The sequence below is a fragment of the Scophthalmus maximus genome, chromosome 8, assembly GCF_022379125.1.
Source record: "Scophthalmus maximus strain ysfricsl-2021 chromosome 8, ASM2237912v1, whole genome shotgun sequence".
In the NCBI taxonomy this organism is placed as follows: domain Eukaryota; kingdom Metazoa; phylum Chordata; class Actinopteri; order Pleuronectiformes; family Scophthalmidae; genus Scophthalmus; species Scophthalmus maximus.
The window spans coordinates 6,201,903-6,225,386 of record NC_061522.1 but is presented as its reverse complement, the minus strand read 5'-3'; the positions used below and the strand labels follow the sequence as shown (position 1 = coordinate 6,225,386).

Below are 23,484 nucleotides of genomic sequence, written 5' to 3'. Positions count from 1 at the left end.
AGTTATATTTTTTCCTACTAAACAGGAATGCAGCATTCATGCAAAGGGGGAGGAGCAATGTTGTTTGATTTCAGCACGTTTTTCTGACGACCCCTGCTGGTGAATTACATGTATTGTTCACATACAACAGAGACCGGTAGCTCTGTTCCTGTACAGATTGACAGTTATGTAAGAAGGTCAAAGGTCAGTTACTCAGGGCCCCTAGTAATGACCCCAGTAAACATGGCCCTCAGAAACCAGCCGATACTCTAGAACATGGTTGATTCATCAATTAGTAAAATAGAAGAAAATAACACCGGCAGAAATATTGATTCTTGAATAATTATTTGAGTTTAATTTAGTTTTCCATTTTTCTATAATCATATTCATTCCAAAATAATGTTATTTTTTATAGCCCTTTTTTTAAAAGTGCCTCACATGTAAGTTAAAATACACATATTATATATACAGTCTGTGGCCCCTGGGGGGTCTCTGGCTCCCGGTTTGTTTTTCTCCCTTGCCCCGATGGTGATCCAGCCTGGGAAACAAAGCAGTTTATTTCTCACAGTAGCAGATTATCACAACACGGACACAATACTCTTTTCTATGGGCACTTTATTTCCATTTGGCATTTACAAATATAAACAATGAAGACGATGGAGAACAAATAATTTAACAAGATTGTGTAGAAAATCAATGACCAGAATCCGGATTCCTAAATGAAAACTTTGCGTAAAGACAAAAAAAAATTTTGACCAAGGCTTTTCAAATAGCAGCACAGTGCATTTTCACAACACACACCTCAACTGTTGAACTATATATTTTTTTATCAGGACAAATTTTTATACTAAAATACAACTTCTTAGTAGTTCTACTGATTTTTATATTTTCTTTGAAAGACGTAAGAGCACATGGAAATGATTTCTGCCGCGATCTGTGTCTGATGTTGTGTTAAACCTATAAACCTGCAGCATGACGGACAAACGTTTAGAGTGAAGACTGATGCGTCCTACCGAGTTTTTTTTATGCACTTCAGCTAATTTACTCAAATTTTTCTGCAGCAAATTCTAAAGATGTTTGCACTCCATCACAGCAGATCATAAGTTGTAATGTCAAGAGGCTAGGCACGCAGGGGCAGTCAGCAAATCAAGTCCCTTGTGTTTAGGTTCTTTAATTGATCACAACACACACTCAAACTATCTTACACACACAAACACTGGTGTTTTTGTAAAATCCAATTAAGCAGGAATGATCACATTATGTGTTAATTAATTAACGTGATGACAAATTACAATGACTCGTCGTTTTCACACAGATAGAAGTATTGAAATTGAAACAGTGCCTCTATTTAAAGTTTCTTTTTGTGATGTTGTTCAAGTGTCTGCTTGAAACATATTTGTATATTGTGCACACAGTAGCTTTTCAGGTGTTTATTAGCAAAGTTAGCATGCAGATTAGCCCTAATCATGCTTCAAAATACCTTGCTACCTACAGTAGGTGGAATATTTTTCTTTTTATATAATGAACAGGCAAAATGTGAAGAGCATTTAACAGGAAGCTGCAGTTACTGAAACTATAAATAGGATTCCCATTCATTTTCAGGTAACTTCTTTACTTTAATTTCAGCCAGTGCCCAAACGGCATTTCCTCTTTTAAGAACAAGTGCAATATCATTATTTTTTCCAGTTTTTCTTCCATGTCACGACAAGTCAAAGCTCTAACAATATGTACAACACTAACGTTTTTTTATGTTTAAAATAAGATGAAACGTGAACACGGTTATGAGTGACTCCTCGAAGCGCCAGTCAGCAGCAGCAGCCGTCTGCGAATATCACGGATCCTCTTGCTTCATTCACGTCACAGAAAGAAAAAAAAGTAAATCACACTGTGTAGTTGCTTCGGTGTCAGAGGTCAAACGGGACGCCACGCGTGGAGAACAGTCAAACAAGATGGCACAACGACAGCACGGTGTCAGGGAGGAATGGAGGGTGAGGGGACGAGTGCAAATTCTGCCGGTGGCTCCGTACTAATGTGTCTATGTGTGTGTCTTGTGTACACTGTACAGTTTGTGCGTCAAAAGTGAGAAGGGCTACTGCAGGTAGCGGTAGACTTTGAAGCAGTGGTTGCCCGAGTCGGCGACCACGACATGTCCGTCAGGGGTGAGCGCCAGTCCCTGCGGCCCGTACAGAGGGTCCGCCGACGTGTTGATGTACGAGAGGAACGAGCCGCTGCCGTCAAACACCTGAGGGGAAGAAATATCGTCACCGTTCTCTTTATATCCGTGTTTGCAGTTAAAAAAAAAATCAAATGTGACAAGGCAACGTTTGCCTATAATGCTGTGATCCTGAATGTGAATGAATATTCCACCTATTAAAACGACGCACAAGTGAATGGAGGGTTGTCGGTGAAAAATAAAACAAGTTAGAGTCTCTTGATCTTGCTCAAGCAGTTTTGTCGTTACGGTGATGAAGATAATAGATTTTGGGGGCGGTGTTGTCAAAATCATGTCAATTGAGGATGTTGAACCAAACGACAAAGACCAAATAGTTTCAAGTAAGAAACATGGAATACTTATTGGGAAATTGAATATAATCATGTAATTTCATTACAGTTGAACTCTCCTTTAAACTAGAAACCACTATAAGATCCTCTGCTCGGTTTATATTGGTAATTTGATATGAACTGAGGATTGTAATTCATTTCCACATTAAGTTGGGACTACAACGTGTGACAAAGCAAGCAAGGTAAAGGAAAAAACTGCTGTACTAGTAATCATCACTGACGTAAAGGGCCGCAAGACAGCATGGCACCGGAGTAAAACAATGTAAATGTAAAAAAGGAAATTTATACTCCACACCACCGATGAAGCAGCAGGAGAGAAAGAGTTGTACTTTCTTTTGACTTGTTGGAGTAAAAAATGTTTAGCGCCTTTCCTTCGTACTGACCTGTATCCTGCTGTTGCCCCAATCTGCGACTATGATGTTACCGTTAACGTCCACCGCCACGCCCGTGGGCGCGTTGAACTGGCCGTTGCCCTCGCCGTTGGAGCCGAACTTCAGCAAGAATTCTCCCTCCGTGTTGAACACCTACATTTTGAAAAATAGAAAATAGCAGTTTTACTCGTAATACTGTGATTATAGGAGCTTTACAGGGTACAAAGTATGTAAGGATTTATTATAGAAGATGAAAAAAAGCATTTTTAAAAAGTCAAGTATTCATCATACAGCGAAAATAATGCTTTAGACTACGTGCACCTGTGGTGCACTCCCCTTTTCAACTGTACTCACCTTCACTGAGTGGTTGTGGAAATCTGTCACGATGATTTCATTGTTGTTGTTGACGGCAGCAAAATGAGGACCTGAATTCAAGAATAAAAGAAAAGGTCTCAGATACATGTCACTCCTCCAATTCTGTTTTTTAATGGAGGTGAAAGACACATTTAAATTCACCAAACGATCGCAGAGATGACAGACATGCAGGCCTAGAAGTAACTAATGCTTTTTTGTATGACAAAGAAAAACAGAAAGACAAATGAAAGCAGATGAGTGACAATCAAATTAGTCACCGCAGGTTCATTTGTACAACATGCTGCTTTAAAGGACACTGGAATTATGTATCTATTTAATGACTATAAAATTATTGAAAAGAGGTTTGCCCCAAGTTTTTAATGATATCGATAAAAAGTTCTGTCGGCATTGTCTATTTTCTTTACAGTACAGTAAAAAACTCAGGTCAGACGATGAGGGGATCTTTACGCTTCCTCGACTGTACGTCTTCATTCCACATGCAGGTGTGAGCTGGTTGCAGAGAGACGGTTTGGGGGGGGGGGGGGGGGGGCAGCGCACGTATTACCATTGAGTGTACCTGCAAACTGCCGGTCACCGTTGCCACGGTTACCGAACTTGGTGACCAGCTTGCCGTTGGGCTGGAAGATGAAGATGCAGCAGGCCTTGTTGTCGACCACGATGATGTGGCCGTTTCGGTCCACCGACACGCCTTTGGGGCCCAACAGCTTCCCCGAGCCGATCTTGCTCTGCAGAAAAGCAAAGGGGTTTTTACATAAAAAAATGTGTGCTTTTTATTGTCCATTTTTTAATTTTCTGCCATTGCGTCCCGTATGTGCCTGTGCCTGTTGTGTACTTTCAGTCTGTCGCCTGTATTCGTTATTTTTTTGTCTTGTTAAATTTCATTTGTTGCTTATCTTGGGACTTTCCCGGTTAGATAAATGATAAATAAATAGAATAAAATAAGAATTATTATTGACGGTGTAAGCATCAAATGACTTGACTCACCTTGAACTTGCCCTCGCTTGAAAAGATGCTGACCCACTTGTTGTCGTAGTCGGCGATGATGATGTCGCCGTTGGGGTGGACGGCCACGCCCGTCGGCCGCTGCAGTTGACCCGGAGTCCTGCCCCGGATCCCGAAACGACTTTTGAACTGGCCGTCGTTGGAGAAAATCTGTATCGCAACAAAACAGAGGTCAAAAAACACTTTAAATCTCGTCACAGATGAAACTTGACTTACGAAAATGAGACGGCAAAGATAGCAAAGTGCCCAGGTTATAGCTCCACCAAACCAATGACTTCTCGCTGCTTCCCTAAACATCTGCTGCATCTGTATGTGAAGAGCAGCAAGTCTGTCTGTACCTGGACACACTGGTTGTTGCTGTCTGCGATCAGCACCTTCCCCAGAGAGGAGGCAGCCACTCCCTGCAGGTTCGTGAACTCCCCCTTGTTTCTTCCCTTTGTGCCTAGGAAGGACAAACATGTTCCATTGGCACATGTTTTTCTGTCTATCTTTAGGTGAAAGATGTAACACAATAAATGCAATAAAGACAACAAGGGCTCATGGCAATTACTACTTTCTTCATCGATTGATCCGCCAATTATTTTCACAACAAATGGACGAATTGTTTAGTCTATAAACTGCCACAATATGATGACATCATTGTGTTTTCCCCCGGCCAACCAGACGTCTGCAAATGTTTCATTTGACAAACAGTTCGAATCCCAAAGATATTCAGTTCACGATGATACATAGTAAATCGCAAATTCACACATTTGAATATTTGGTGTTTTTGCTTGAAAAAATTACTAAAACGATTAATAAATTACAAAAGTTGTAAAATCAATCAAAAAATATTTTCTGCCCCTCTACAGACAAGACAAGGAAAAATTAATACACATTCCACAAACAACGCCCGGTGAAGATGGATGAATTTAAAAAAAACTAAAACATCCAGATGAATGGCAAACACAAACGACAGAGCAACTTCTCTGTAACTGAGGTGAATTATGAACCTCTCACCCTTTTTGAGTCCTGGGCTTTCAAACTAAAACAGGTTTCCCCTAATGCTTTTGTTTCTGCTCAGGCAGCAGCTGTGTTTCACCTTTGACCCTGACGATAAACTGATTTTGTGTCCGGCATCCATCTCTGTGAAACTGTGTCTGTAATTACATTTGAAGCTCTCTCACCGATTCTGAAGATGAGGTCGTCCTCGATGGGGTTCTCTTTCCTCCGCCCCGTGCTGTACATGCTGGCCGGCCTCTTGATGGCCTTCTGCTTGACGTGCCCGCTGCCCGGAGACTTCAGTCTCTTCTTCACGCCGTCTGAAGTTGGTGACACGTCCATGGACTTGGTGGCCTTGATGTTGAAGGGGCTTCCTTTGATGTGTTGGTCATACAAACGCAGGGATAAGTTAAAACTCCCCTCCTTGGGGGCCGTGAACAGATACTCGTAGGTGCCGTTCTTGTTGTCCAGTATCTCTCCTTCACCTCTGCCGCCGTCGGGCGAGGAGATCTCAGCAGTTATGACCGCGTTGCCCATCTTGCACAGTTCCCCATCCTTGTCCTTGGTGGTGATGGTGACGGAGGTGGCCACGCCCACCACACAGTGCCGCAGCGCCTCGCCAGTGGCCACGGACTCAGACGCCACGGCGTTGGTCGTTAGAATGGTGCCCAGGTTGTGGATGGACTTCTTCAGTCCGTCCGTCTCCGCGAGGAAGTCCAGCTGGTCGTTCTCGCCGGGCTGCAGCGGAAGCTCCTGGCTGGCCAGCTCAATGAGACGCTCGCTCATCTGCTTCTTCACCAGCAGCACCTCCGCCTCGGTGCCGTGGCTCAGAGCCTGCTCCGTGAAGTTGCAGGTGCTGTTGATGCCCTCCTGGCCCTGCAGCAGGGCGTCCAGCTGGGCCTGGAGCACCTGACACACACACAACACCAGGGGGCAGCAGAGTTACTTTGTGGTTAGATGAGGCTAGTGGTTCCAAAATATTCTTTCCACTTGTGACCCCTTAAAAAAAGCTTGAACGATCGTCTTGAAAAATAAGGTATTGAGATTTGAAGAGTAAAGTTGTACTATAATGAGAAAGAAAGGCATAGTTTTAAAAGCACAACGTCATAATTTTAGGAGAAAAAAGTGGTAATATTATGAGAATTAGGCTTCGTGTCATTTTACAGGTATACATCGTCACAGGTATCAGGACTTTGAAAGGATTGTGATGGAGGAAATGGCTGGTTAATATTTTTGTTCCCTCTCGAAATATTATGTCTATTTTCTCATTAAATTACAACTTTAATCTTGTTATATTACGACCTTATTCTCAAAATCTCAGCTTGTTTGTTTCTTCTTCAATATTGCCCAAATACTAGTCTTGCTCATGTATTTGTCTCATGTTGTGAGAAAATCAAATAAAAGAACAATTTTCCTTTCTCATACAGTAGTTATTCATAGGATTGGATATTTTAAAGACAACAAGAGGAAGAGTTACCCAGGATGTTAAGATTGGAGGAAAATGTAAACATAATTGTGCGTAGAAAAGTATATGTATATTCTTCTTTGTTAATCATTTATTAATCTCACAATCCTACAGATTTATTTCTCTCCTGCAAAAAAACAGAAAAGCCCGTACATGAAAACCCAACCAAGTAAAGACACATGATTCGTCAGCGTGAAGCGAATGAGATCTTATTTCAGCACACACACGCTGGCAAAATACACGGTGCACTGTTATTATTACTCATATGCAAACAAGCAAAAGTCATCGCTCTCGGATTTTCACAGCTGTGGTGAAAACTTAATGTGTCTGTGAACATTTACATTTACTGACGAAACACGACGGTCAACAGAATCAGTCTCGAGTGATGGTTTCGTTTCTTCTTCAAATTATAAATCGTTACAAAAAATTGATGTGTAAATATGACATTGTCATATCACTGGTTAATGCAGCATTGCCGATTTTTTTCTGCATTACGTTGTCATCAGTTATATATTTGTTACACATTACTTGAACATCAATTGTAAAACACAAAGTATTCATCATTTCATCCGGTAATAAGCTAACACGAGTCACATGAATGGATCATGAAATCTGTGCGAATGCAATACTTCAAGACCTTCTTTGTTGTCAAATGCCGACTTTTCAATAATTCTCCTTGGTACTCGCAAAAGCACAGAGACGGACTCACCCGCATCTGGTCATCACACTCCTCCTCTTCTCCAACAAGAGAGGCCATCAGACCATCTATCTCAGGCTACAGTCCGACGTTTCATCCAAACACCCTCCACCATCCCCATTCACTCACCGAAGCTCCGAGAGCTCAGATTCTGTCCAAACATACTGTAGGGGCGGACGTCGGGCCTCTGGTGCGACACGACGCGGTGTCGGCGGCACGAAGAGCAAAAGCTGTTCTGCTGTGTTCCCCCGCTGCTCGTGACACACCCAAATCAACCGGAGTCCTACTGTACATACGGCGCACTGGCTCCACCTACAGCTACGTACTGTACTGTCCCACGTCTGACTCCCCCCCCCCCTCCGGGGTTATGACAGCACACCAGCCAGTGAATTGTAAATCATTAGCCAGCCCATGTGACGGAGCTCCCAGGCCGTAAACCAGATTGAGTAATGGTTGTCTGGATTGGGGTGGTGCCCCCCCCCACACACACACACACACACACACCTCCCCCCACCCCAGGGCTTTCTGCCTGATAATGGCCTATCAGACCAGCTGAGCCCCTGACACACAGATCAGCAACAAAAAAAAAAGAAAAACCATCCCGACGAGTGTCCTGTGACGGGTTAAGTGCTCCCCCAAAATAGATTCAAACAAGGTCAGTGCCTCATCCGTAACAAATCAGAGCCTGTGGTTAAAGACCGTTACGAGACGTGGATGATCACTGCAAAAACGCAGATCACGAAACTCAAACAACGCGTCATCGCGCCCGTGACCACAGGCCCCCGGGTAGGACGCAAAGGCTCGACCAAACCCCGGAGCATGACACGGAGAGCCACATTCCATCGAGGGCCGCCCCTTTGCATTTCACCTTCTGCTTGAGGCCGTAGTTGACCTCCAGCTCCATGAGCAGAACGCTCTTCCGGACGTTGAGGGTCTTCTGCAGCTCGTCGAAGGTCGAGTGGATGTCGCCCTCGATGGCGCTCTTCTGACCGGTCAGCTGCTGCAGGATCTCCGACAGCGTCTGCAGGGCCGAGTCGATCTCCGGCAACCTGGGAGCGGACAGAAGCGCCTTCTCAGTCAACGGTCACGTGACGTACGACAAAAAAAAAAGGCAGGGCTGCGCTGCGCCTCGCTCAGCCCGCCCGCGGCCGAGGAGCGGCGCGGTACAATGGCGTCGTCGGCCGCCGTACCTCTTCTTCACGGCGTCCAGCTGGCCCTGTAGCGAGGCCTTGTGCTGCTCCACCACGTCTTTGAGAGGCACAGTGGGGTGTTCTCCGTGTTCGCCGCTCGTACACTCCTGACACATGGCCGTCTCGCACGGAGGACAGTAGAACTCCATGACCTGGGAGCGACGGGGACAAAGTAAAAGGTTACGCGTGGAAATATAGGGTTGAGTCTTGCTCCCACAATGTTGTGTGTCACGTCAGGCAGCATGGCTGAGAGCAGATATGTGTTCCCCAGATATGTGAAGCCGCGTGACCTCGGTGACCCCCCCTCGACTTTATTCTCCAAAACGGAGAGTAAAGTAGGATTTCAGTTTGCTCAGGACTTTGGTTACTGTACTAAATACTTGTGAAGCTATCAACTTTCTCATCAGCCTCAACTGTGTTTACTGCTCATTACCACTAAGAGAACACACTGCTTGACATCAGCAGGGTGCGGTAGTAACAGATTACATATAACCTGGATTACGTAATCAGATTACAAAAATTAAGTAACTATAATCAGACCAGATTACATTTAAAAAATGTGTGATTAGATTACAGTTACATAGTCAAAGTCTCAAGGATTACTTAATGACATTTTGATGATGTTTTTAAAAGATGTCAATTTTAGAACCACAATTGTCAAAAAAATACATTAAAAAAATACATATAACAATATGTATTTACATTACTCACCAAAATACACTCTCAGGTTGCCAATTTTATTTAAATTTTTCTATGATTTATAGATAATGATAATGCTTTTTATGTTTGTTTTGTAAACGCTGAATATGCTAAACTAATTATATTTGCATTGAGAATGTTCTTGATGTTTCGACAGTTTTAAAGATGAATTTGTGGAACTCAAAATTTTTTTGCGGTTGCGTCCGTTTCTTCGTTATGCGGTGCAATGTTTTCAATGTTTGATTTTAAAGTACTCCGAGTACATTGTTTTTGTAATCCAACGGATTATGTTACTGATGTTATTTATGTTCAGAAACTGACTACATGTCAAAGACTTTCACAGACATATTGGCATGAACCGGCGGTGGGCGCGACTCTTACGTTGCCTCCATGATTGGGGCAGGAGAGCAGTTGGCCCGTGGCCACGGCGGTGATGTCGCTGAGGGCGGCGGCCTCCTGGCTGCGGCTGCCCGGCTCGCGCTGCAGCACGTCCATCAGGTTGGTGATGAAGAAGTTGTTCTGCAACGCCGCCACACCCTTCTCCGGCAGGATCGAGGTCTGGCGGCACACGGGGCACGACAGCGTGAGGCTGTGGGCCGGGATGTAATTCTGCAGGCACCTGAAGGAGGGAAAGAGTGTTGATGAGCGGGAGCACCGTGTACAGAAGTTGAGTCAACAAGAGTCTGGGGGGGGGGAGAGCGGGTGGGTGGCGCAGTGTGCGTGTGTTGCATCTTTAAAAAAGTCAAAGGACTCAGCTGAACTGAATACAGACAGTGATGACATCAGAGAAATTATTTGTTCATCCGGACAGTCTATTGAGATACATTTGTATTTTCTCTTGTTTACACAACACAGATGATCAGCATTAAAATCATAACTGTAATTTACCAATTTATCATAAGTTATTATTTGACCTTAAAATCTGAGGAAGACAGGGTGGAAAATCTTCCCTTTGGTGCCATCTGGTGGTTGAAATAATTTACAGTATTTTACAGTACAGTTTCCTCGTCATTCATATTTTACTGTTAACTGTTTCACCACTGGAAACATAAACCTTGTTTTTAAATATCCACCTCATCATCAGTAGTAGTCTTAGACATTGTGAAAAATTATGCTTCAGGATCAGAAATGCATGATATTTCTCTCCTTTCTTTATTGACAAACAATATGATTGTCCCAAGGCTGGGAAAAAAACATCGCTCTTGCACTGGAATCTGTCAAATACTTACAGTTAACAAATTAAATGTGTGTTTTGTATACGGAGCATACAGAGTAAACGCATGTCATTAATAATCTGGCACAAATGTGAAAGTGTTAAAAACTTGCAGGGAGCCACAATCCTCCATTTTGGTCCATCACTCAGTCCAACTATTCACAGGACAACTACAAATGCAGCGGTTACCAAGTGCAGTGGTGTAGTGCATTTCATATTTAGGACAGGAAACTGATAAGATCTCATCATTATCATATGATATTGACCTCATCCATAAAAGCCTAAACAACTACAATAAATAAATAGTAATGAGGGTGTCACAATGGATCATGCTATTTACTTGTCCTTTTACAAATAAACAATAAACGAAATAAAATACGCTTCACAAATCTACTGCACTGCTTCTGTGTTGGATAACACTAGATTGTACGTGTGCAGGCGACATGATGAATAGATGAGTCGGAGCAAAGCAACATTACATCATTGATGAGTGTGTGGTCTCTCGTCTGACTCCACCCAGCATCGTGTGGGATGTGGTTATCATGTCAGTAATGTCTCTCTGCCACCGAGGACTCGGTGCTATATTTGACATTAAACATTCATCAGTTTCTCTGAGTTCTCTTTTACGACCAAATATATAAACTATAAATATGAATATAATGATAGGTACCGTAAGAATGTCTGGCATCTAAGGGAAATCAACTCCCAGTCGCAACAAATGTGATCTAATCAGATCCAAAGAATAAAAAAAAGTTGAATGTAGGAGGTTCATATTTTAATACTATACAAATACAATTTTTGTGAAATTAAAACACCACACAGGCGACCTGAGCAACGGGACAGTTTCTGTTTCGTGTCAGAAACAAAGCAGCAGAGATGCAGCGCAACCCCTCGTGATATACAAAAACAACATGGAGTTAGAAGTATTATTACTGCATCAGCAGCGTCCCCGTGGCAGTAATAACACCTTCGAAAACAGCGTGACGCTCGACTCACCTCTCACAGAAGGTGTGCAGGCAGGGCAGCACTTTGGGGTTGTCGTAGCGGTCCAGACATATGCTGCAGATCAAGAACTGCTTGTCGATCTGCCGGACCACGGGGCTGGGCAGAGTGGAGCCGTCACTGGCCATCCTAAAACTCTGACATGGGAGTCCCCCTTCCTCTTACCCTGCACCCTGCGGAGTGACGCAAGAGGGAGGACAAGGCGAGTGAGGACAGAGCCAAGTGACGAGACACTGTGATCACACACACACACACACACACACACACACACACAGTGATGACCTCTGGGAAGCGAGTGGGAAATCTGTGGGTGGTAGAAGTTCAAAGTTCCAAACTTGAGGCCCAACAACCTGATTCCTTCCTTCCCCTCGCTCGGAGTCGGAGAGGAAATAACAAATGCACAAACAGACACATTAATCAGCGCCTGTGGCTACAGGCCTGACCTCAAACACTTCAAGTATTATGTTTAGGAAGATTGACTGGAGACACCCCTTCAATCAGAAGGTCAACAAGACACAATCAGATTCATATAATTATGTTTTCTAACCGTGAAGTCGGGGAACACATTGTGAGGAGGGTGGGAGGTCAAACTGTAGTCAACGTTTCAAACATTAACTTTTCCCAAAAGTGTGATTATGAACATTTCACACATTTCAAACTTCTAACTCCGGAGCTTTTGATCCGAACGCACGGTCTTCCTCTGCACGTGGAGATTTTTTAAAATTTCCATTCCTCTGGGAACTTTAAGGTTATTGAGTCCATGTGGGATTACAACTTGAGGTCATGGAAACTTTCAAGCCAAAAAAATATGAGGCATCCAGTAAAAACATTGTCGATGGGTGCTGGATCGACAAAATGTCACAGAGAGTTTAAGAGAGGAAGATCCGCACAACTCAAAGTTCCCGTTAAACGATTCGATTTGTTTCAAACGTTATGGAAACTTTGCTCCTAATTGACAGTAGCCGATGTTGATTACTATGATAGCTCCATGTGAGGTGGTGATTATGAACTGGAGTTTCCTAGGCAGAAGAACCAAGCTGGTAAAACACAAGACCCATAAAATACAACGTTACCAAAATAATCTATGATAAAAAATAACCTGAGCCGAACAGCTACTATAGATCATGTCGTCAAAGACTTGTTATTGTTTATCAAATTTCCTGCATATAAAGATGGATGACAAATCCTCTTGATCGCCCCCTGGTGGCTGGCTGCGGTATAGGTCATTAGCCCCGCCACCTCCATGTTGGCAGATGGGACATGGACCAAACAAAAAAAGTCAAAGTAAACGTCAAATAAAATAATTTTGTATCATTTAACACTCTGGTGAATGTTCAAGTGTTCATGTAAGTTTGCTTTTGATTATTTATTAAATGCTATACAAACAGGGAGCAACATCCTGATTTGACAGATGAGATTTTTGCGGATTGGTTGAGCATGTTTATCGGCGGGACCTCGCCGCCACGCAAACTCAATCGCAAGGTGGCGGCGCCCATATCCGAGATATTTGGAATTTAAATTTTTTGAGTGGAAAAGAACGGAAAGAAAAAAATGATGGTGCGACCCCTCGGGAGGTCTTGCCCCCCATGTTGGGAACCACTGCAGTAGAAGCCATGAGCAGGGCTCGTATGAGCTGCAGCGGTGCTGAGCATTTGCCATGAAAAAGGCACTTTACGTGATAAATATTTGATTATTAAAGTCGAAGCAAAGCCCACTGTGTTCCGCGCCCACGACTGTGGGACACAGAAAAGTGGAAGCGTCAAAATAAAACGACTGAATACACCAAACACAACCGATTCTTCGCGATCCCTGACCCGTCCGGCGCGGCCTTGAATTTGATTGGAAGCATCTTCCTTTCGTGGCGGTGTGATTTTCTTCTCCCGCCTCACCTCATCTCATCCCTGTAACGTTATCCGGCGGCTAACTTAGACACCGAAAGTGTGTCAGGGCTTTCTGTTGTCTCGGCTCACATTCGAGACAGGCGCCAGGAAAAGGCCACCTCTGCTGCCGAGAGGAAGCCCTCGGGGACTGCATGCTCTCGTTCTCCTCCTCTCCATTCTATTTTCATTCAATCTCCCTCCATCTCTCTTTCCCCAGACGCCCCTCGCCCCCCCGGCTCCTCTGAAAACAGACATGAGGGCCTGTACCTGCGATGTGGCCATTGGTCGACTGGAGGATAAGATTACTGTTATGATGAAGCCGTTATGCTCTTCTGTGGGTAATCACACAAAATGCCACACTCTGTCAAATGACCTGCACGTAATGCGTTTGCCGTCAGGCTGCCCAACAGGCATGAGGTCGCGTTTTTGCCTTGGTCCACTTTCACGAAGCTGTCACACAGGATACGAAGTTGCTGCAACTCACGCCGAACCTTAAGTAAAGTTGTTTCACCATCACGAATCCGACACTGTTCCAGTCCGGAGGGCCGAGGTGACGCACATTCAGACGTAAAAAGGCACAGCGGCGTACAGTATGTCCGCCGCACGCCAGCACGGACGTGCACAGGCACAAGCGTCGGATCGCAACAACTCACCAGCTTCCAACCAGAGTCCGGCGGAGCGTCCAATATTGCACTGATGTCTCGATCTGAAGTCCCTGCGCGGACGGCCACAGCAGCCCAACCGAAGCGGAGCCCTGCGCTGACGGTGCACAAGGTCGCCGCAGCCGCGCCAACGCTCCGCTCTTACATAATCAGATGCGTACCAGTTTAAGCGGAATAGATAATGCGAGCTGTCAGATAATACGGAGCGGGGAGGGTGCACGCGGGATATTAACTGGAGGGATTTGAACTCACTCACTCACTCACTCACTTCTTGGGTGTGTAGTGACTCCATGATGTCATCATGCCCCCCCCCCCGTAAAAAAACCCCAGCCAAAGTGAGGTGAAAGGCACGACGGCTGTTCCGACACAGCTCAGCACAACACCACATGAATTCACGGGCGGACTCACAGCGCCGCATCTGCGGATGGATCAACAGGCGTCATCCGCTCCTGCTCACAGCATCGCGCCGAGAACACGGCAGAATCCCTCCGAAGCTGCCGTCAAAGCCATGTCACTTCTGACATGACATGACATGACATGTCTCTCTCTCTCTCTCTCTCTCTCTCTCCCCCCGGGCGGCAGTGACGATGCCAAACGGGAGACGACGACGACGACGACGACGCCGAGCTGGGCAGCTTCCCTCCGTGTGTTTATGGGCGTGCACACGCACGTGAGCAAAGTTGAGGAGGGGCGATTTGGCAGGATTGTGTTTCAGGTTTTACATCATCCCTCTCCCTCCCTCCCTCCCTCTCTCCATCCCTCTCCCTGTTCACTTTCTCTCCTCCCATCCCTTGTACTCGTTGCTCGGCCCCCCCCCCCGTCATCCATTCGTCTCCCTCCCCTACCTCCCCGTGTGAAGTAAATGCTGGCTCACTGCGGTGCAGGGAGCATGTGCAGCATCAGGAGCAATGCGAGCCAACTATTGGCCGGCGGCCGAGGATCTAACGAACGGGGGCAAAAAAAAAAAAAGGGGGGGGGGGGGGGGGGGGGGGGGGGGGCGCGTCAGCGATGGGTCCTCTCCAAGAGGAGACGGAATTCAGAGGGATTAACTCGGATGCTGGGCGTTCGCACGCTGCTGACTCACCGCTCGCGGCGGGAAGCGGTGAAATAAAGGAAGCGGGGAATGAAAGAGAATCGTGAGGGAACTTAAGAACTGCAAAGAGGGAAAAAAAAGATGTGTGCATATAATTGAAAGGCAAAGACACATTCTCCCATATCTGTACCTCCACGTGCACACTATAAAGTCAACACATGGAATGATATGATATGTTGTTATTCTTTCATAGTCTCTCGACATGAAAAGACTAAAGGCCACGCGGGGGTCACGTGATTCCACATGCTGGGATCTCGGTCACTAGAGAAACACCCCCCCCCCCCCCCCCCGAAAGCCAGTTTTCGGTCATGTATGTGGCTGCGTCACGTTGACCACCAGTGATCAATTGCCTTTAAAGCCTTTGCGTGTATCCGTCACGCACCGTGGTGGAAATTGAGGCCTGTCAGTTTTATCGTGACCTATTTTGACCTCTGAGTCGCCGACGTCGCAGATCTATGAAGTGATCAGCACAAGCTCCTCGATTGCTGTCTGGAAAACAAATAGTCAACCAAGTCACATCTTCACGGTGGTTAGGAGAAAGAATTCGGACGTCATGGTGCTAGCTACCGACCTAGACTGGTGAAGAAGAAATGGCTCTGACCTGAGTGTTTAGTGTCCATGCGGAAAAAGAACCGCTCTCAGATCAATGTCGCGTTAACCGCTTCAACTGTCGCCACAGTCTCCATGTCGCCTGACAACTGAAGAATAATCATCTGGAGACTTTAAAAAAGGAGAACTGTCTCTCAATATATCGAAAATATCGAGCAAAATATTGTGATGCGGATGTAGAACAACACCTCTGTCAGGGACCAAATGAGTCTCATGTCTTAACACAAATCTGAATCGTGGCATTTTTCAAAAGCACAATTTTTTGACCCTAATTGCGAAGACATCATTCTGTTTCAAAAGCAACATTTGGTCGAACTCGAACGAGCCTGGCAGCTCCGCCGCCGCCGCTCCGCTCGGTGACCTCATCTCAGCGTCGGCCAAGCTCAGCGAGCTCCGAGTCCTTCAGAGCAGAACACAACAAGAGGAGCCATTGTGAGTCTGGAGGGAAAAGAATGTAATAATGCAATGATACACAAATACAAAAGAATACCGCCCAAATAATTCAGTCTGGCATGGCTGTAAGCATCACCATGCAGACCGATAACACGAACAATGTCCAAGGCTGTAATAAATAATGAGGACGTCTCTCTTCAGCTATGAAGTCAAATAATAATAATGACAGGTTGGAGGCCCGGTCACTTTCAAAAGAAGCCCGCCTGACATCGCCGGAGGGTCGGTCTGAATGCCGACAGATTCAAGCGACACTACCTCGGGCGCTGAGACACATAAGCACATGTTCACGGAGCAAAAACACGTCACTCGACCTGTTCTAGTTGTTCTTTTTAAGCATATCTCAGGTGTTTGGCGTACATACATGCTGTTCGCGGCGGCTCGTACAAGTATGCTCCTCTGGGTTTTTCCCTCCCCGCTGTCCGTGCCACTGCTCTTTCCAGAGCACTGAGCTCGGCTGTTTCCGTCGCCTCGGCCCCTCTCTACACCCAACCGAGACAAAAAACGCCATGTCACCCGGCAACAATGACGCCGCCGCCGCCGCCGCTCAGTCCCAGCGGCCACTTTCAGAAAAATGTCAACAGCCAGGCGGTGAAGAGGAACCGGCGAACGTGTACTCTCTCTCTCTCTCTCTCTCGTCACCTGCACATTATTGAACTTTTTCAGAATGATTTATTGCGTAAGACGTTCGCCAGGTCAAAGGTCAAGGAGACCAGTCACATGCAGGTCCATGTGACCCCGTCGGTGTCAGAGTAGAGGCAGCGGAGTTCAATGCTACTATTTTACACGGGAAGTCAGATTTTATTGATTGAAAAAAAAAAAAAATGCTTTAACTTTTATGTTCATGTTACGAGAACCATAAAAGAGTAAATCATTTTTGCTCACATTTGCACTCCGTCGTGAAATCAAATTCAAATGACCTCAGCTCACGTGCGCACCGGACATACAGTGTTTGCGTGATTCTTACAAGGTTAAATGAGAACGATTTCTACGCGAGTCCTTTAACCGCTGACCGCGCTTTTCTGAAGTTCAAAACGTCGTGGTGCATCTCGTGTGTGTGCACAAAAACCTAATGTAAAAAGTACAGTTTGTGGTTTTAGGGGTGGTGACGCCACGTTTACCCCACTGCCTCGAAGACACAATATTGTTTAAATGTGGGGAAAATGGCGAATGTTATCAGACGGTGTCTCTAACCCATAGTGGAAATTCAAACACACTCATATCAGCCTAACAAAACACTAAAAGGACCTGACATGTATAACTGGCAGCATAATCACACCATGACCTACATCAGCACAATGACTGTTGCTGGTAAATAAAAAAATAAAATAAAAAGTGTCTCCCCATAATCAGGAAAGGGTCAATATGACGCTCGTGCGTGCGTTGATGGTTGTTGCCGCTTGTTTGTTTATCGGCATTTTATCGTTTTTCGAAATCCTGTCGGCGCCTAAAGCCGGATGGTCGGCCTGTGCGGCTTACGTCCATGGTGACCCTGGTAACTGCACAGTTCCAGGAAAATGAAGAGCAGTTGTGCAGCGGCTTCCAGGACACAAAACACTTTCCATCTGTCCGTTTTTCAGTTCAATCAGTGACTTCACACGCGTCCCTGAATCGTAAGACCACTCTCTCCTCCTTTTTTTTAATCTGAAACATCCACGGGGCACAGGATGATGAGAGATTACACCCCCCCCCCCCCCCCCCCCCCCCCCCCACCACCACCACATCCCCCCTCCCTCCCTCCCCCTCAACTCGACAGTCTGAAATCACCCGCGTCTGTAAAGAAGGAGCCACAGTTTTGAAAGTTTAATGGTCGAGTATTTCTTATGCCTGAGAACCTTTCGCGGGGGGTTGGCCTGGTCGTGTCAGTGGCATGTCCCCGAGAAAGACGGCTGCAGAATACGGAGGCCCCATGTCACAATGCGTCGCTACAGTATATCTGCCATCCAGTGCGTCTGGCGGCGAGAGATAAGCCGACGCTGTGCCCGAGGCGGCGTGTCAGGGCCTTTTCTGTCCGTCCTCCCTGCAATTGAGGTCTTCGGGATGTTTCCAGCGCGAGGCCGTTGGGAAAAAAACCTGTCCGCGCTGCACATCTGTCAGCCGGAAGTCAATGAGGCCAAAGCCTCGTGGCTCGCAGTCCAGACCGAATGCTCCCCTGAGGTGCAAGCGTTCACAACAGAACAGGGCTTCGGGTTTCGATTGACGCGAGCCCCAATCAGCGGCAGAGTTGCAGATTCTATTCCAAATGACGAATTGTTGATCAGCTGCTGACTGTAGCCTGACATTGACCCCACAGATATCACAGAATGGAGGATTGTGCACGTTGTACATGTTGTATATACACAAATGAGCTTGACTCGACTTCTCCCCTCAACAGGCAGTGAATGAAACGTGCTGCGTGCACTGCACCCGCGACTTGTCAGGACCGATGGAGCTGCAGCCAGCGGGCACGGCAAACAGGAAAAGGAAATGAGAGTGGGCACGCGGTACAGTACGCCGCGGTGCAGTACGTGCAGCTGGAACAGAAAAAAACGCCACTTGACGCACATTCGCGGAGAGTAAACACTGGTTTGGGTTTTTTTTCAATGACGTGAAACAGCTGAGACCACGCGAAGTGCAGCCGCAACCTGTATTACTAGTATCGACTCACAGGACCTCCTGCAAAACAACCTGCACTGGAATTACAGGAGCATCTGTTAATAATAATAATAATAATAATAACAATCTTTTCCCGTGGCAGAAGTCGACCGCTTACTCTGACTTTCAACACTGGTTCTCTCGTCCTTAAACCATTAACCCTTCTGGTCATTTTCCATCTGTTACTCACCGCTTCCCAACTCAACTCTTAATCCATCTTTAACACCCAAAGATCCCACTTACTTCAGCTCCATGGCTTCTCTCCTGTGCGCCCTCTCTTCTCTGGGGTGAGAAAAAACAACAAGAAAAAAACAAAAAACTAAACTAAACTAAACTAAACTAAGCAACGCTGCTCTGTCACAAAGATCCGTCTCATCTCTGATACACTGTGGTGTGTGTGCAGTGGGGCAGAGAGGGAAACAAATGAAAAAGGCCCGAGCTGCTGTTACAATAATCCAAACAGACCGACAGGATACCATTGGCTGAGCGGAGATAGAGGGGGAGGGCCCGCCCGTCGCTGTAGACGGGGACGAATGGACCAATCGGAGGGCTTTGAGTGAGGCCGGGGCAGGGGGGGGGGAGGCGGGGGCTTAAGGCTTGTGCCGCTCTTTAACCCCAGTGAGGGCAAGAGTCCCAGCGGTTTGACAAGCGCGGATGAGAAACAGATAAGGACCTGATGGAAAGAGAGGGACAAGGGAAACAGGGCCAGAGGGAGCAAAATGATTTCATTAGTCCAAGTGCTGACCCTGGTCCAACAGGATGTAGCAAAGCTACATGTCTTTTGTCCTTCTCTGTAAAAGAAGGTGGAAAGTACTTTTTCTTTGTAACAAGCTGGAATCATATCATCACTTTTACAAAAATTGTCAAAGCTAAAACGTAATGCCCCCGAAGATTTGTGTGATTTTCTTCTCTCCCCGTTGGCATTCCTGAGAATCCGCGACGTGACTGCGGGCCTCAGTCACCGCAACTGACACAAAACAAAACGGTCAAAGAGAGACACAGTAACCATGTAACAGTCTGAGCGATCATCGTCACATTGCAGAAAACGCAACAGTCCAAAGAGCAGCACTGCAGTTGTCCACCAGCTACACGAGCATGTTTTCTCACCCGCCCCGTTCGCCGCCCGGGGGACTTGGTTCACTGAAGCAAAGCTGGTCAACACGACAAGAGATGATGCAACAGAGCGACAGACTCGTGGGAGACACGAGGAAGAGAACTGGTTCAACCACAAGTCACCTGGATGAAGGACGACACCAAAGCTGCGGTGAAACCCCAAATTTGCACCGGCGGCGTGCCAAACCCAACGCACCTTCAAAGCATAAAACAAATGTGCAGATGACAGCAAAAAAAACATGTAAAGGGTAAATGGACTGTATTTATATAAAGATTCATTTTCACCTTTCTTCGAACGCAGATATTTATGGTTTAATAACATTTGGAAAAGGCTAACTGTCCAAAGTTAGAGGTTCAGAGTCGTTCTTGATCGTACAAACATTAGGTAAAACAGACGCTGTTCTTTACATGTTTAGACGTTCTTGAAAAATGTTCAAAATTAAATGAAGATGACAACTGGCTAAACCATCTATGGATGATTATTATGATGTGGCAGCTAAATTGACCTTGTTGTGAGTTTTCTGAAAAGGAAAAACTGATTAAAATCAACAACTATCTTACAAGAAAAACAAAACAACAGCCAGATATTTGTTGCCAGCTTTTGAAATTCCCTTTACTGCGGACATATTTCATTTGTTACCAAAAAAAATTTGAGGTTCAGGCCTCATTTTCATTTTTGTGTTATGTCAATATTAGTGTCCCTATGTGGTGCAGCGCACGCACGCACGCACGCGCACGCGCGCGCGCACGCACACACACACACACACACACACACACACACACACACACACACACACACACACACACACACACACACACACACACACACACACACACACACACAGCCCGTCCCAGGGCCAACACTAGGTACTGTAAGTTTTAAAGATTCCATTTTCATGTTTGTGTTTACTGTTTAGTTACGTTTTGTTCCTTTTGTTCACCGCTGACGCCCCCTGCTGGCTGCAGCTTGACACACACCTTACACCCAGTATGCGTGTAAAGAACACAGATTAGGTCAAAGAGTCGAAGTTCACAGACCGTGAACGCTCGGGGTGATTAAGGACTTTTGGTTGAAAATAAATCAGTAATGGAATGGTGTGAGAAGGGTTCGCACATTACAGCTCACATCATTGCACGGTCCATCTACACACAGAGATCAACGACTTGAAACTTTCAGGGATGTGAATGCTGTCGTGTATTTATCCCATTTCCCCTAAGGGGGATCAATAAAGGTAGGCCTTATCATCTTATCTCAAGGTGAGCACTGCGATTGTGGCACTATCATGTTCTATTTGGGGGAAACAACAAGTCCCACCGGTTGAATTTGAAATAACAAACTCTTTCATCCCTCAATCGGTGTTAAACTAATTAGTAAACCTAATTTTTAAGATGGGCATTTTCACATTTTTTTTTAATACTAAATCGATCTAAATCGAATATTAAAATATTCATTGGTTCCAGCTGTACTATTTACATTATATCACAAACCTGCATGTATACCTACTTATAGTAATAGTTGAAAAAGCAAACCAAATGCAAAAAAACTAAACTCTTACTAGTGTCTTCTTGACTTACCAGATGAATAACACACACACACCGTTGCTTGTTGTTGTTTTCCTCATCAGCTCACTTTTTTTTCACAATTAAAGTAGAGTAAACATGAAATAGTAACCGGGTTGGTGATAAGAGTTCTCAGTCCTAAAGTGGATCTGGTTACTGTGACTTCTCCAAATCCTTTTTTACTCTCTGACCTACTACTCTGTGAAGACTCAAGCTGGCCGAAGCCCAGCGGTCGTCGGTCGGCAGTAATCAGACGGACGCTGCGCCGTCGTGGCCCCACCAGAGCTCATTGATCATGGGAGGTCACGGTGTCGCGGTGCAACAGTTCTGGACACAAAGCCTTCAGGGCCTTCAGTCACTGTACCATGGAAAACATCCATATCAACACCGGTCAACAGGAGATGTCATGGCTGATGGTCACCGTACGGTGCAGACGGTGCAAACACGTACAAATAAAAATCTACTCAAGAGACAACGTTGAAAAGGCCATCAACGGATGTCGGGGCCGAGATCGGAGGTTCTAAACCGAGTCAAGTTTAAAGCCACTTTCTGACGTGAACTCATGAACTGGGTCTCGCATATTCCCAGCAGCAGGAACATTTCTGGAAAACTTGGAGGAAAGTGGCTCCATGAATCTTCTGCGGATGTGTTGTATTGTGTTCCAACATGGGCTCACTGAATGATTGCCTTCCTGACACCTTCATGAGATTTTATCCACCGGTGACAAAACGGGAGGGTAGCGACGAAACAAGCCGGATTTAATTTGGTCGAAATCGTTTTATCAAGAACTACATGTTTCTTTTCATGAATCTCCCTCTTGAGTTTTAGATATATATGCAAATATTAGAAATGAAAAATTTGAAGCCAATACAAACTCCTCTGTTACATTCTCTTTAAACTTCAGAGCAAGATACTTTTTATATCTTGGATTTGACAATTCTTTTAATGTGATGATTATCATTTTTTTTTACCATCTTCCCGGTTGAAAGTCTGCCACTCTATGCTTTTAATGAACTTTTCCAGCATCAGCGTGCTTTTTTAAATGTTCACGAATGAATCAGATTCACAGACAGTTTTTTTTTTCCTAATTCATTTTGACTTGTCAAATCAAACGCTGGTGGAACCGATCACTTCGATTGGCTCCACTTCAGCAGTTATTGCAATGCAAGGCAACAGTCAATAAAGTTATTAGTGACACCTCTTGTGTTTGTCAAGTGAGGATCTGCGCTGTGAAAAGCTCCATTCAAATGTAGTCGCACACACTCTTAGTTCAACTTCAAATAATCACCCAGAACTAAATAGCAGCAGCTCTAAAAGTACTTTCACAAGTACTGCAATCTTTTTATAAACCTGGGGATTGAAGCCTTCTGACAGCAACCTCAAAGCATCCAGCCATGTGGTCCTCCCTTGAGATCCTGTTGGACGCAGTTCAGCAGAGCACAGAGCTCCATCCTCAGTTTGTTCAGATCCAAGATGCTGACACAAACACGAGGCTGCTGCTGTAAAAAGAAAACGATCAATGAAGTGCTGCACGTCCATAAATTATCAAGGACGCATGCAGCAGCATTTAGTCGTGATTGTCTGGCACTTGAAAACGACTGGATGCGCGTGTTATTTAATGCAGAAATGAAAATCTAACTCTGCTTCCTCGAACTTGTTCTGGCTCGTGCGTAAAAATGCGTAAAATTGCGTAAAGACGCTTGCGCGTAAAAGTGCCGACGTCCATACAAAATCCGAGCCGAGTGGGTTTTTGCGCGGTGCCACGCGCCATTGCGTTACGTTTCACTCACCTATACGTGATCTTATCTTCCGGGTGTGAGAAGCCACACAGACACATGAAGGTGAGCCAGGCGACAGACAGGCGCTCTGGTCTTGGCCCACTTGTTCCCAGCAGGTGAACCGTGCTCCGGTCTGCAGCTCTGCACCGGACCAAGCTCCGCCTGCATG

At 45.6% G+C, this 23,484-nt stretch overlaps 1 protein-coding gene across 7 annotated transcripts; it reads right to left on the bottom strand.

Annotated features, from left to right (window-relative positions):
* Positions 1 to 576: 576 nt before the first annotated feature.
* On the bottom strand, positions 577 to 23,484 carry trim2a (tripartite motif containing 2a). Of its 7 annotated transcripts, XM_047334000.1 has the most exons (13): positions 23,328 to 23,484; positions 22,916 to 23,036; positions 11,531 to 11,709; positions 9,703 to 9,940; positions 8,623 to 8,774; positions 8,301 to 8,481; positions 5,456 to 6,179; positions 4,628 to 4,731; positions 4,272 to 4,439; positions 3,832 to 4,012; positions 3,267 to 3,337; positions 2,925 to 3,065; positions 577 to 2,221 (listed from the first exon to the last, which is right to left on the bottom strand). In XM_047334000.1, the coding sequence occupies exons 3-13, from the start codon at positions 11,662 to 11,664 to the stop codon at positions 2,069 to 2,071; spliced, it is 2,247 nt and encodes a 748-aa protein (XP_047189956.1). In that variant the 5' UTR covers positions 11,665 to 11,709; positions 22,916 to 23,036; positions 23,328 to 23,484; the 3' UTR covers positions 577 to 2,068. The 7 variants fall into 7 exon arrangements, with proteins under 7 accessions (XP_047189956.1, XP_047189955.1, XP_047189953.1 ...); XM_047333999.1 differs by lacking the exon at positions 22,916 to 23,036; XM_047333997.1 differs by lacking the exons at positions 22,916 to 23,036; positions 23,328 to 23,484 and adding an exon at positions 19,108 to 19,295.